We start from the raw sequence: 13,881 nt of genomic DNA on the forward strand, positions 1-13,881 counted from the left end.
GGTATACAGTAGTCAGTGACCAAAATAAAAGAACATATAAGGATTTTATGGAAGTGTATAGAAACAGATTGCTGTGTGTTCTGCTTACAGTAAATCCACACATAAACCAATCTTACATACTCAGCCTAAACCCAAACAAGCCTGACTCTCCTATCATGTATATGTGACACTTCCTAACATGGTTATAGCACGAAATACTAGCACATTCAACTGGGAGTCCCTGGACCAGAGGATTCTATCCTAGCTTGCCAGTGTTACATGTGCAGAGGCTGAGAGCCTGATCTAAACATGAATCTGTCCATGTGAAAAACTACACGAGTAGTTAGCCTGCCTGGCAACATGTTTAAATTGAGATTTATACAGTAATGTCGCTGCATCAGCAATTAGTTTTTCTGAAGGAGCATTCTGAGAAGCAAGAGAGAAGTGCACAGTCAATATCCTAATTTCCATATCTGTGCATTCAGGTAGTCCTCAAACAAATTTTTGGAATTGATTATAAAACAAATACATCACTCTTCATGAAACAATAGAACAACAAACACTAATCGAATACATTTTTTAAAAAGTTGTAAAAGTCAATCAGATCTAGTCAGCAAAGGCATAATACATTATATAGACTACAGAACTAGTGCCCTATGGAGGCTTTAGAATACAACTGCCATAATCCCTGGCCAATGGCAATGGTGGCTGGGACTGTTATAAATAGAGGATTCAAAGGTCTCTTTAACTAGTGTAAAAAGAAAATCTAAATGGCTAGGTAAGGAGATACTTTTAATCGGCAAAATTAAGGTGCTGAAGACACGAACAAGATATGATGGAACAATCCTGTCATATTCTGCCCGTGGATCTTGCCCGTTCCCATCCCTAGCACTTATGGGGTCTGGTGTTAGAACAGACACGTGTTCTGACACATGCACGCCATTGTACTGAGGAGTTGTCACCACCAACTTGCCTATTGCTGCCCTTCTCTGTGAAGGCCCCCATCACATCCCATAAGGGCAGAAACAGGACACCTGGCCTCACTCATATGGCCAGGAGCCCCCTTCCAACATCACAGGTTGCAACTGGGGCCTGCCCAAAACAGCAGCATGTAGCCTGCACCACCAGCTGTTGTGGCGGAGTTTTTTAAACTGGGCTAAAGGCCAGTTGAGCTGGGTCAGGCTAGATCCACTAAAATGGTGTCCAGTCTACCTGTTTTTGTGCCTACAGCCCCTAAATGGCTGAAAAGACCTGAGGCACCTCCAAAAGCAGTAGTTCCATTACAATGAAACCACAACCAGGAAGGCCCTCAACTGGGCTATCACTCAGCAGGCATCAACCACAGAAAGGCCCACAAACAAGGTCCCTCCTGGAGTTCTCAAAGAGTATGTATGATTATCAAACACAGGTGGTCAAACACAAGTAACCTTTGTTTGTACTAGTCAATGCAGGTGACCAAGCAGATCATCACACCTCACAATGGTGATATATAAAAAAAATTAAAGCTGCTTTCTGCTCAAAACTCTTTATCAGTAATGCAGAGTAATAATAAACTGAGTTCTTCTACAATTTGGTAACTTTTAAATTGGCGGTACAAGCAATTCTGAGTATGGTGGCCAAAAACAAAATAAGAAAGAGCTCTCATGACTCTATTAGTCGTGTAGAAATTGAAACTTCAGGATAGCTAGCTTGTACGATACTCATTGCAGATTCCTCTTTCACATGTTTTAGAGGCGCAGGAAGCCAGCCTTCTTTTACATTTGGTTATCCTTGTAATGGGGGGCAGGGGTGCTACAGAAAAGATTAGGACATCTGCCATTGGTGTGAATGGTCTTCTGGTAATTAAAAAAAACTGTTTAGGCTCTTGACTTACATGGAATTCTTAAAATCATAGAATCACAGAGTTGGAAGAAACCTCAATTGCCATCAAGTCCAACTCCCGCCATGCAAGAATGCACAATAATGGATCCTTGACAGATGGCAATCAAGCCCACTGTCAAATTGCTTTTACTGTCAGGAATTTCAGGCTAATGTTGAGGTGGAATCTCTTTTCCTGTAGTTTGAATTGCTTGCTCCAGCTCTTATTCTCTGGAGTGTCAGAAAACAAACTTGTTCCATCTTCAGTATGACATCCTTTCAATTATTTCAACAGGGCTATCATTATCACCTCTTAACCTTCTTCTCTCCAGGCTAAACATACACAGTTCCCTAAGTGACTCCTCACAGGGCATGGTTTCCAGACCTTTCACCATTTTGGTTGCCCTCTTCTGGATACGTTCCAGCTTATCAATGTCCTTTTTGAGTGGTGGTGCCCAGAACTGGACACAGTATTCCAGGGGAGGCCTGACCAAAGAAGAATAGAATGGCACTGTCCTGATTCATCAAGGCTGGCTGGGAGGAAACCATCAATTGATACTGCAGGCAGAGATGTTAAATTACCAACAGTTAGAAAGTGTCTTTGCCTGTGGAAGTCCATTTGGAGAAACAGTTCACCAAGCACTCCAAATTGAGGGAAGCAACAAGAATCAAGGTCAATACAGTCCAAGTGTCAAGGAAGCCAAAAAGGCCAAGGTATGAATTGCAAGAGTCTGGTAACTGGTGTCGTGGCACAGGAATGCTGACCAGGAAACAGACAAATTACCTCCAGCACTAGCCTTTGGCAGACTCAGCTCTTTAAACGGGCTGTTACCAGCTGGTCCTAAACAGAACCTCCCTGTTGCTACTTGGCCCACAGCGCAGCTGAGCATTGTTGCTCTATTAGTTTCTCCCTCCATCTTGTTTGTGGGCTTGGGACCCCAGCTGTGTCTGCCTCCTCAGCTGCAGGTGAGTTCTGCCTTTGTCCTGCTGGTTGAGGCTGCACTTCAACAGGGTGAGCTGGCTGAGGCTCTTCAGCAGAGAGGGCTCGCTGGGGCTGTTCTGCAAAAGGAAGAACTGCCTGAGAGACTTGCCTGGGTCCCTTCTTCAGCTTCTTTGTCATACTCCTCCTATAGGTCCCAGTCATGCAGATCCTGGCCCATTCAAGGTACTATTACTTTCTCAATCTAGACTATACTTGTAGTCTAGTAGATGCAGCCTAGAATTGCACTGGCTTTTTAGCTGTTGCATCACACTACTGACTTATGTTCAACTTGTGGTCTACTAAGACTCTTAGGCGCATTACAGATCGCTGAAAAGCAGCGGCCTGCACCCACCCATTTCCCTGCCGGATCGAGGCCTCAGTGGCCAGAGCGGCAGCCGCTGAGGCCCCGATCCGCCGCTTTCCAGGCTGTGGGGAAGCGGCAAAAGGCCACTTCCCCGAGACCTGGAAAGGGGTGTCCTTGGCGCTTCAAGCCCCAAGGACACCCCGCGGCGACGAGGAGGAGGAGAAAGGGGCCGCTTGGCCCCTTTCTCCTCTGCATCGCTGGGCACAGCCATCTAAAGGTTGTGCCAGCGATGCAAGACCAGGAAGGAGCTCCGTTTTGGAGCTCCTTCCTGCACCCACGAAAGGGCGCACTAAGCGCCCTCACGTGGCACGACGGCATCATGTCCGAGCTGCCTCATTTGGAGGTGATGCGTTCATGATGCCATCATGGCGGCCCCCATGTAGATGGGTCGCTACCATCTTGTACGTCCTCAGGACGTATTAGGCTTGGGGGCATCAAGAAGTGACGCCCCTTTTTAAACCTAGGACGTCCTCAGGACGTCCCTTATGGCGGTCTGTAACCCGCCTTAGATCCCTTTCACATGTACCCTTGTCAAGCCAGGTCTCCCCCATCTTGCATCTATGCATTTCAAATTTTTTGCCCAAGTGTAGTACCTTACATTTCTCCCTGCTGAAATTCATTTTATTAGTTTTGGCCCAGCTTTCTAATCTATCAAGGTCATTTTGAATGTTTATCTTGCCCTCTATGGTGTTAGCTATTCTTCCTAATTTGGTGTCAAGTACAAATGTGATAAGCATACTACAAGATTAAGAACAAATAAAAAGACTTTGGATGCAATACACATAAGAGTTATATAAAAGAGATGAAAAGTGAATGACACTTGGAATGAAGAACCATATGAAGTTGAATCCCAAATTATAAAAAGTGAAGTGAAAGCTGAAAAGAAAGAAATTGGGGAAAATAAATCATCAGGAATATTGGAATATTGATATTCCAAAAAAAATTGCTACAATCGACACAGACAGGATCATCTCTAATGTTAACTAATATACATCAACTAATATGGAAAACAAATTAGTGGCTAACATACTGGAAATGATAAATATATATCTATATCTACAAAAAAGAAGACACAAAAGAGTGCAGCAACTATAGAATCATAACATTAATTTCCCATGCAAGCAAATAATGCTCTGAATTCTGCAGCACACAAAGTCCAATCATACATGGAGAGAGAAATCCCAGAGGTGCAAATGGAGTTCAAAAAAGAAAGAGACATTACAGACCATACTGCAAACATATTATTGCTAATGAGGCATACAAAGGAAATCCAGGAAAAAATCAGTATGTACTTTATAGACTATATCAAAGCATTTTTAATCACAAAAACATACCAATAGTTCTCAAGGACATGGGGCGCCAATACATCTTACAGTTCTGATGATATTTTAGTATTTTAGCATTTTATAGTGTGATGCTTTATTCTTTATTCTTTTTTTTTTACTGTATAAAAGTAAGGATGTTATAAATAAACACCACCATCATCATTATGAGAAATCTGTACTTAGGACAATGGAGACAGATGATAAGAAGAAAATCAATTCATTCAAAATGTGTTGCTGCAGAAGAATGCTAAGGATATTGTGGATGGCCGAAAAGACAGCCAAATGGGTCCTTGAACAGATCAAGCCTGAAATCTCCCTGGAAGCCTAATTGAGGCTACCGTACTTTGGACACATCATGAGAAGGCACAACTCGTTAGAAAAGGCAATAAGGCTAGGAAAGGTGGAGGAAGCAGAAAGAGAAGAAGACCACATGCTAGACAGACAAGGCTGAATTAAGGAGGTCACAAGTATGAGTTTGCAGGACCCGAGTAGAACAGTGGAGGAAAGGGGAGCTTGGAGATGTCTCATCTACAGGGTCACCATAAGTCGGGGTCGACTCGAGGGCAGTTAAGGGAAAAAAAGTCACAGTCCTGTAAATGTATGGGAACTAACCTCATCCCCAGAAACTTCCCCTATGTGTTCCTCATGCAGGAGAGTCTGTTCTGCTCTGCACAAGAAAACCTCTTGTGCCCTAATGTACACACCTGAGCCTCCAGCTGCTGGACCTTCTCTTCCAACAGGGCTACCAACTTTCATTTGGTACAGGTGTAGCTACACACATCCTCTGGCAAAATGACGAACGTACCACAGCAGTTGTAAGCGACTGCAGAAGTTTCATCACTAATGTTCAGTAGTCTTAAGTACACACTGAAGAGAACTCTGAAGGCCTCCTCCACTAAATTCCCCCACCAAACACCCCTGTTCGCCAAGCTCCAGGGACTGGGGCTGCAGCTATTTAGACAGCTACTGGCTGCTAGCTCCACCTTCAGCCAAGTCTGTGACTTGAAAATCTGATTAATTTTTCAATATGCACAAACCCAGGAGCTAGTGTAGCATAGTGGTTTGAACACTGGACTAGGAGTCTTGAGATCAGGGTTTGAATTCCAGTTCAGCCATGGAAACCCACTTGGTGACCTGGAGCAAGTCATACTCTCAGAGGAAGGTATCAGCAAATTCCCTCTCAAGAAACTTGCCAAGAAAACCCCATGACAGGTTCACTTTAGGTTTGTCATAGGTCGGAAAACTACACACAACAACATGTATAAACCATGCAGAGGACTTCTCTACACTATGGCCTGTTACAGACTGCCAAAATAAAGCTGCTTCGGGTCTCTTTGGAGGCATGCTGTTTAAATGATGCATGGGTCCTAAGAATCCGGAAGCTGCACCAAAGCTGCACTCCGGTGCTTAGGAATGGAGTGTGGCTTTGGCGCGACCTCCGGACTTTTAGGACCCATGCATCATTTAAATAGCATACCTCCAAAGAGACCCGAAGCAGCTTTATTTTGGCAGTCTGTAACGGGCCTATGTCTTTCTGCAGATATGGGCCCGAGAAAAATATAAAGCCCAGCTATAAGGTATAGGCTGTTTCTCAAGATTCGACTTTCATATCGTACAAGGGAAAAAACAGGTTTTACAAAAGAGAACCTCAAAACTACAGAGTGAAGGTTCTTCGGGAGTGAGCAGAGAATCATCACCAACCCACAGATGATTCCTGACAAGCTATGATCCTCACAGATTTCTGGCCTCTTGTGTAATGGGAATGCAAATGTTGTCCTTCAAAAAGAGAAAGGTGGAATATGTTTGTAAAGGAAAATTAATATTGAATCCTTTCCTGTATTTATTGTGGTATTATTTCTTAGATTGTACGCCATGGGCAGGTTTACTTTATCCATTTTATTGTGTAAATCTACAGCACTATATAAATAAACAACAACAACAACAATAATAATAGATCCTTCAGCATGATTCTTCTTGAAACTTGTGCTTTCATTTATTAGCAAACAACACTTCATCTCAATTTTTTCAAACAGCAAACCCACATACTTGGAGCACACACAGTCATTTAATAAGGCAGTGGGTTTTTCCTACGAATCAGTGAATATCTGTTTCAAAGGTATTATTATTTAGAATTATGAGAATGGAGAAAGCCAGTATTCCATGAGGATGTTCTATAGAAAAGAAGTGTACACAGACAGAGTGGGCCTACAACACAGGAGTCCCTTTAAAACTCAAAACCAGCTCCAAGCTCCTCCTCCCACTGGCAGACAGACACACAAACACAAATAAGATCTATGCAGAATCTATGCAGTCTGAAGAAAACAGCAAAACAAGGAAGCTTTATCAAGCATACATTAGCAGCCTGTACTTGATTAATGAGCCTGCTATATATAGTATATATAACATGTTCAGAATCATTATTGCTATTTGGGTGTGTTTTTATTAACACTATAAAAATCCGCTTTGGAAGAATAACAAACTGCTTACAAAAGCTTCTTATGCAAGCATGCATTTTCCACAAAACCTAAGCTAATAATCAATATTGCAATACTGATTGCATGTAACACCTGGGAAATAAAGTATCAAATGAAGGAGGGAGCTGTAGCAATGAAGTAATAAACATGTGTTGTTTTTTTAGATGTTCTTGACTAACCATAAGGTATTAGAATAGAATGCTGATGCTTAAAGGCTTCACACTGAGCATGTTCAGTTTTACATGCAAACTCAGTTTCCTGTTTAAAAATACTAGTGGGGTCATTAGTCTTTTCCAGAAAGGAAAAAAAGATACTGAAATCCCAAAGGGTTCCAAGCAAATAAACAAAAGACACTACAGGATGTAGGCAGCATGGCTACAAACTCCAATTTATTAAATTTGGCCAGGTAACTACAGGTAAGACAGGCCCTCTAACTCCACTCCCAAAAGGGCTGCTGTTATCCTTTAAATGTATGGACAATGTTTTCAATAAAACACTATCTGCTATAGGTTATTGTTATGCAGACAAAAGTCTAACCTGCAGTGCAGAAATAATGCAGTTTGACATCACTTTAACTGTCATGGCTCCATCCTATGCAATCCTGGGATTTGTAGTTTGTTGTGGCACCAGAGCTCACTGACAGAGAAGGCTAAATATCTCACAAAACTACAAATCCCAGAATTCCATAACATTGAGCCATGGCAGTTAAAGCAGTGTCAAACTGGATTATTTCTGCAGTGCAGATGAGACCAAAGACAAGTAATTACACTATCTTCAGTTTACTATATTTACATATTGACATTACTATTTTTCAAGGAAACATACTATTATGTGTGCACTTAGCCTTAAATCATTTCTCAAAAATCATGAAGTAAGACTGGAAAATGGAATACATGAAACTTTAAATGATCTTTTCCCCTTGCTTCATACATCAAAATAGCCAAACACATGTATTTAAAAACAAAAACAAAAAATGAAATAAATAATAAAAAGGTACCTGAAACCGGGGGAGCCCAGCAACCAGCATCAAAGGTGGGAAAGTCTACCTCTCCAGATATTGTTGAACTATAATCCCCACCATCCTTGACCACTGACCAAGCTGATTCTGATTGATGGGCACTGGAATCCAATACTATCTACTGGTCCACAGTTTCCTCACCTATGCTTTATATCACTGCACACAATTTCCACCACAAGTATTTATCTATCCTTTATATATTTTTATCCGCTGGGGTTTGGTTCCAGAATCCCCCGTGAATAACAAAATCTGTGGATGGCTGAGTCCCATTAAATATACTGGCAGAGCAAAAATGGTGTCCTTTATATAAATTATAATTCAGGTTTGCTATCAGGAATTCATACTGTACTTTTTTTGTTGAATATTTTCAAGCCATGGATGCATGAATCCGTGGATAAAAAAATCAATGTATAGGAGGGTTGACTGTAACACTTTCCAAAAGACTGCCGTTTTCTTAAACGTGGTCTTGTGAAATGTATCAAGTAAGTTATATTGACAAAATTATACTTCTTTGTGCTACCCTTCAGCTAAAAACCTAATCTGTTTTTTTCTTCCGTAAAGTACAAGTTTGCTTATTCATTTACTCACAATATAGTTACTGATTAATAGGTTCTTCCAGTTGGCATTTAATGGAAAATGTAGGAGCTAATATTGGACTTCCTTATAAAAGATGCATAGTGCTAAATAACAAAACATGAAGTTAGAACTTTTAATCCTCACCATAACATAATCTCTTTTTGTAGTTCTCTATGGAGATCCTCACAGCTCTAAAGTACAGGCAAAGAATTATAGCATATCCTAAGTATTTTCAAATTCTCAATCATGATTTCTCCCATGTAGATAAGCAACCACTTAACAGAATGTTTACTTAAGTAATACTATGTTTTACTGTATTACTATTTGTCTGGTGGGATGACCCTATTAAAAATGTTTCCATGTGCAGCATAGCTTTGCATTAAACATTAAAGCAACTACAAAAATGCAATTTAAAACAATGTTTGCCTTGAATGAGTAAAATCATATTTACTTTCAGTGTCTTCCTTCTCACATTCTACATTTATCACACACACACACACACACACACACACACACACACAGTCAGGATTTTTATTAACAGGTAGGATATTTACATAGCCACCTTGAGTCACATTTTGGGGTGGGGAGGGAATAGGGTAATGGCAACAACAACACATACCTCACATAAATGCAGGATTTTTACCAGAAGGTAAAATCATTTACAGAGATGCCTGGAGTCCCAGTTTTGGTGATCAGGCAGAATATAAAGATCATGATCATGATCATCTTCATCCATTGAGCCACAACCTCAGCATTGGTAAATGCCACATAACTATCCAGAGAAGCTTTCCCTTGACACACCCTTTCCCTCCACAAGCATAATGCATGCTGTACCTTAAAGCTGAGATTTACTGTGTACACCAGGTGGATTTGTGAACAGTCAAAGGCCAGAAAGCTGACATGACACCCATATGCAAGCACCTGATGCAGTCCCAATTTGAGTTAACTGGTATAATGGCATTTTAGCCTCCCCAGCCCATCTGACTTACCCTATGATAACCAGCTCTGGTTCTGGCACTCGCTGCTGAGGCCGGGAAGGCACAGGGAGATGACAGGGGCACTGGACCCCACTACTGAAGTGCATGAAAAGCACTCCTGAGAAGGCTCCTTGCCCATTCTGTCTCACAAGCCCCCTCTTTCCCTCCCTCTCTTTCTCACATACCCTGTCATTTCATTTCAGCATATTCTCTTTCATCTCCCTCCAGCAGGGAGGCATGTCTCTGCGTGCACGCGTGTGTGTTTGCCTGTGCGTGTGTGAGAGAATGGCTGAATGAGAGAGAAAATGAGAGGAGGTGGAGCAGAAGGAAGGGATGGCTTCTCCCAGAGGCTGCTCTAGCTCAGCTCATGCCTCATGCTCTGTTCCTCGTGTTATTTAAAGGGGGCTGGCCAGATATAAACACATCACTGTGGAAAGCAAAACTACAAAGGAGATGCATTAAAAAATATCACCAGAGAAAGACCAGAGCCGAGCATCTGAACAGAATCTGCCAATTTCATTCCTTTTGTGTAATCTTCCCTTCCTAAAGGACTCATCTAAGATAGTAAGCTTACAGGAAAAATCACAACACACACAATACATTTAATTTCTTCACACCACTTTCTTTTTAAGGCACCTAGTTACTAAGAGGGGGAGGTAGAACAATGAGCATAATAAACAGCTCATTTAATTTTCAAAATATGTAATGTTACTTTGTGTGTGGTTTCTGTGCGAAAACAATAATTATTACTAGTAACAATCCTCTTCCTACTTGTAGTATCCTGAAAACAAATTAGTTTGTTTAAGGAAGGGTGGGATATACATTGAAATAACATACGCACCAAGGTTTAACAGATAAAAAATGGGACATGTGTGGCCAAGGAACATCAGAGTGTGGTCAAGATGGCAAAACTTATTAATGAGAAAGAACACATGTTAGGAAAGGTTGCTGCAGTTTGCTTTTACCTCGTTTTAGAAAGCAGAAAAAGATCCCCCCTCCATCTTCTCTCTGCCCTGCTGAATAAATTGAGTTTGCTGCAACTGAAGTAAACTGAGGACATGGGGGGGGGGGAAGCTGGAGGAGGAAAGAGAAACTAGGACATTTTTAAAGCAGCAGAAAAAGCAGGATGACAGAGGATTAATTGGGAGTATTCTATGCTAAGAATGGGAATTCTGCACTTCAAGACAAGCAAACCAACACTTGATAAGACACATTAGGTTGAATAACCCTGATGGGGTCAATTTTGGCCCCCATGGCAGGCCACAGTTATGTACTTTCAGCTGAAAACTGATGAAAATGCATTGCAGCAGTGACTCGAAAACTACTACCAGTTAATGCTTCTAAGTTAATTGGCCTGATTTCTGCAAAATGAACCACACTATGGGGAGTAATAGCAATAGCAAATACATTTCTATACTGCTTATCAGTGAACTAAGCACTCCCTAAGCGGTTTACAATGTGTAAGTAAGAAAGGTTGGAGTTGTTTTGATGGCTAGTATTGCCTCAGATGGCATTTACTGGGCCTTCTTACCTCCAATTAATTTGGGGGTATCTAGGAGTTTGTTGGGACTTGGGTACCACAAAAAGTGGTTGGACAATATATGTGGGCTGTGGGCCACCATTTCCTCACCAATTCAAAGACCAAATCAAATTTATTATTACGGCACACAGCCAGCATAAAACAATAAAAAGTATTCCAAGAGCTCAAAGGTATATATATGTCCATGTACACATAGCATAAATAACATATGGATACAACGTTCAACCTCCGAGAATATCTAGAATGTAGATTATATGTGTTTACTGAAAGAAGAACCTCTAGAATTCTAAAGTATAGCTTTAACATGCATTTTTAACCATTAACATACTGATCTCTTGAGAGATCATTACAAGGACCTGTAATTTTAATAAGCCTTTGAGTTAGAAATTTAAAAGATTTATGCAAATTCTTATACAGTGGACCGTTGTTATACGCTGGGGTTTGGTTCCAAGATCCCCCGTGTATAACAAAATCCGTGTATGCTCAAGTCCCATTAAATATAATGACATAGAAAAATGGTGTCCCTTATAAAAATAGAAAATCAAGGTAAATTTATACTTTTTTGGAATATTTTCAAACCGTGTATGCTTGAATCCGTGTATAAAAAATCCGTGCATAAGAAGGGCCGACTGTACATTTACATAAGTAGCCAAGTTATACTGTATTTATATGATACAGGTTTAAATAGTAACAAAATATCTAATAAGCTGTTTATAACAGTTTAGTCATAAAATGACAGTAACAGTTACTGTATTTGTTTTTTTGTTTTTTAAATTACGACAGGCAATGGAAGCTGCAAAGAACCTAGCTACTGTAAAGGTTACATATTAACTACAGTCTGCAAGAAAATAGTCAACATAAAATTTCTCCTGTCTACCAGGTGTCCGATGAATAGTTGGGGTTATATAAGCATCACGTATTTCTGTATACAAAGAGCATCGAAAAAGAGCATGACTAATCGTCTCAGTTTCCTCTGAGCCACAAGGGGAATGTCGACATTGGTACGGGATCTCTTTAAATCTACCTTCTAAAACAGAAGATGGAAGAATGTTAAATCTCGCTAGCATAAATGCCCTTCTAAACTTTGGGACATTCAAGTACTCAAAGTATCTAGCAGGCTTGCCAGGTCTTCCAGTTTCTCCAATGGGATACAGGGCTGACTGGCTTCTATGGGTTTGGAAATCAATATCCTTAATTCGCTACACCTACTCTGAACAAATCTTGCCAAGAAAACCCATGATAAGTTCGCCTTAGGGTTGCCATAAGTTGAAAATGACTTGAAGGCACACAACAGCAATGTAATTCTGATTTAATATTTGATCTTGCTTTATTTTAACAGTACATTTAATTAAATATTATCATGTGCATTGAATATAGTGTTTCATTTTAGGGAGAAAGATGAGGTAAAAATACAATAAATAAAAGGGTAAATAACAAATAAACCGATAATCACAAATTTCAACAACTTAAAAAAAGTCCCATGGGCCAAAAACAGTGTGGCAGTGGCAATACTAGGGTTCCAGACCGTGCAGCAATTGCACGGTCTGGAACCCTAGTGTATAATGGTGGCATCCCATCCACACGGGCACCGCCATCCTGACATAAGGGATGTGCAGCATCTGCATGTCGCTGCGCGCTGCTTATGTCAGAAGCGCCTCTGGCACACTTGTGATGTAACCTGGGGCGCTGCCAAAAGAACCCAGAAGAAGTGGGTTCTTTTTACTCCAGAGGGATGTCGTGCGGTCTGGTGGCTGCAGCGTCCCTCTGGAGTTAAAACGGTGCCTGCAGACTGCCATTTTTGGGCAGTCTGTCCCAGGCCAACAATAACAATTAGCTTCAGTTCCTGTCTCAGAGCAAGAAATCTATAACAGGCTCAGAATCCTGACAGTGTAAATTTAGCCTTAATCCCTAAAATATCATGGCCTTTTCAGCTGCCGCTCAAAAAATCTGGAATGACCTGCTGGAGAAGGTTCATCAGATCACGCCCCACCATTACTGCCCATTATTGTCATATTGCTGTCACTTCTTGCCAAGCTGTTTTAACTGATGTTATCCCAGTTAAATGTTTTTATTGTTATTAGTTTGAATTGATGGGAGGGAGGGTAGAAGGGTGGGGGTTTTCGGGGATTGTTTTGTTATTATTTTCTGTGACCTTTGTATTTGAAATTTTCCTTCCTGTTACCCGCCGCGATCCTCAAACAGGAGAGGCTGGATAAAAATAAATAAATAAATAAATAAATAAATAAATAAATATTATTATGTTACTAATATGGTGAAATCCAGTTTTTCTCTTTTTCTAAGTATTTTGGATACATTAAGCTTGACATGTCATAGATAGAAGGGAATCAGTTAAAGCCTATAGCAGATAGTAGGATGATCAAAAGCCTACATGCTAAATTGTGCAAAACTGTAAACGTCTCTAAGAAAGATATATTCCCATCATTTCATGACTCAGAGGCCGAACAGACAGCCTGGAAAAGCTGGCTTTTGGGAGGCTTGGGGACATGGCATTTTGACACCACACACCACTAAGATGCCCAGAAGCCGCCCAGCCACGGTAAACCAGAAAGACCATAGCCTTTAATTACCAATGATTTCCTCTTTTATCTTAATCAGGATGCTATGGTTATCAAGTCGAAAAACAGTGGTCCCTCAGGTATTAGTGAACCACTACTCCTTCTCCAGTCAGGTTGGTTAGGACTAATGTGAAATATAGTTCAACAGCATCTCGAAGACAACAGGCTCCCCAGTGCTGGTTACTATATCTGGAATAATGCCAGGCTCTTAAA

The 13,881-nt window shown here is 40.9% G+C and overlaps 1 protein-coding gene across 9 annotated transcripts in view; it reads right to left on the reverse strand.

Moving 5' to 3' along the window:
* FAM149A (family with sequence similarity 149 member A) overlaps window positions 1-13,881 on the reverse strand; it is a 74,438-nt gene that overhangs the window by 48,085 nt on the left and 12,472 nt on the right. Inside the window, exon 1 of one of the 9 annotated variants that reach the window (XM_042468462.1) lies at window positions 9,565-9,836. The exons of 6 other annotated variants lie outside the window; for them this stretch is intronic. In XM_042468462.1, coding sequence (XP_042324396.1) covers window positions 9,565-9,659 — 95 coding nt within the window. In that variant the 5' untranslated portion in view covers window positions 9,660-9,836. Of the gene's footprint in view, window positions 1-9,564; window positions 9,837-13,881 lie in introns of those variants that run through there. 2 more of the 9 variants (XM_042468464.1, XM_042468463.1) reach the window with 2 other exon arrangements.

The sequence above is a fragment of the Sceloporus undulatus genome, chromosome 5, assembly GCF_019175285.1.
Source record: "Sceloporus undulatus isolate JIND9_A2432 ecotype Alabama chromosome 5, SceUnd_v1.1, whole genome shotgun sequence".
Classification (NCBI taxonomy): Eukaryota; Metazoa; Chordata; class Lepidosauria; order Squamata; family Phrynosomatidae; genus Sceloporus; species Sceloporus undulatus.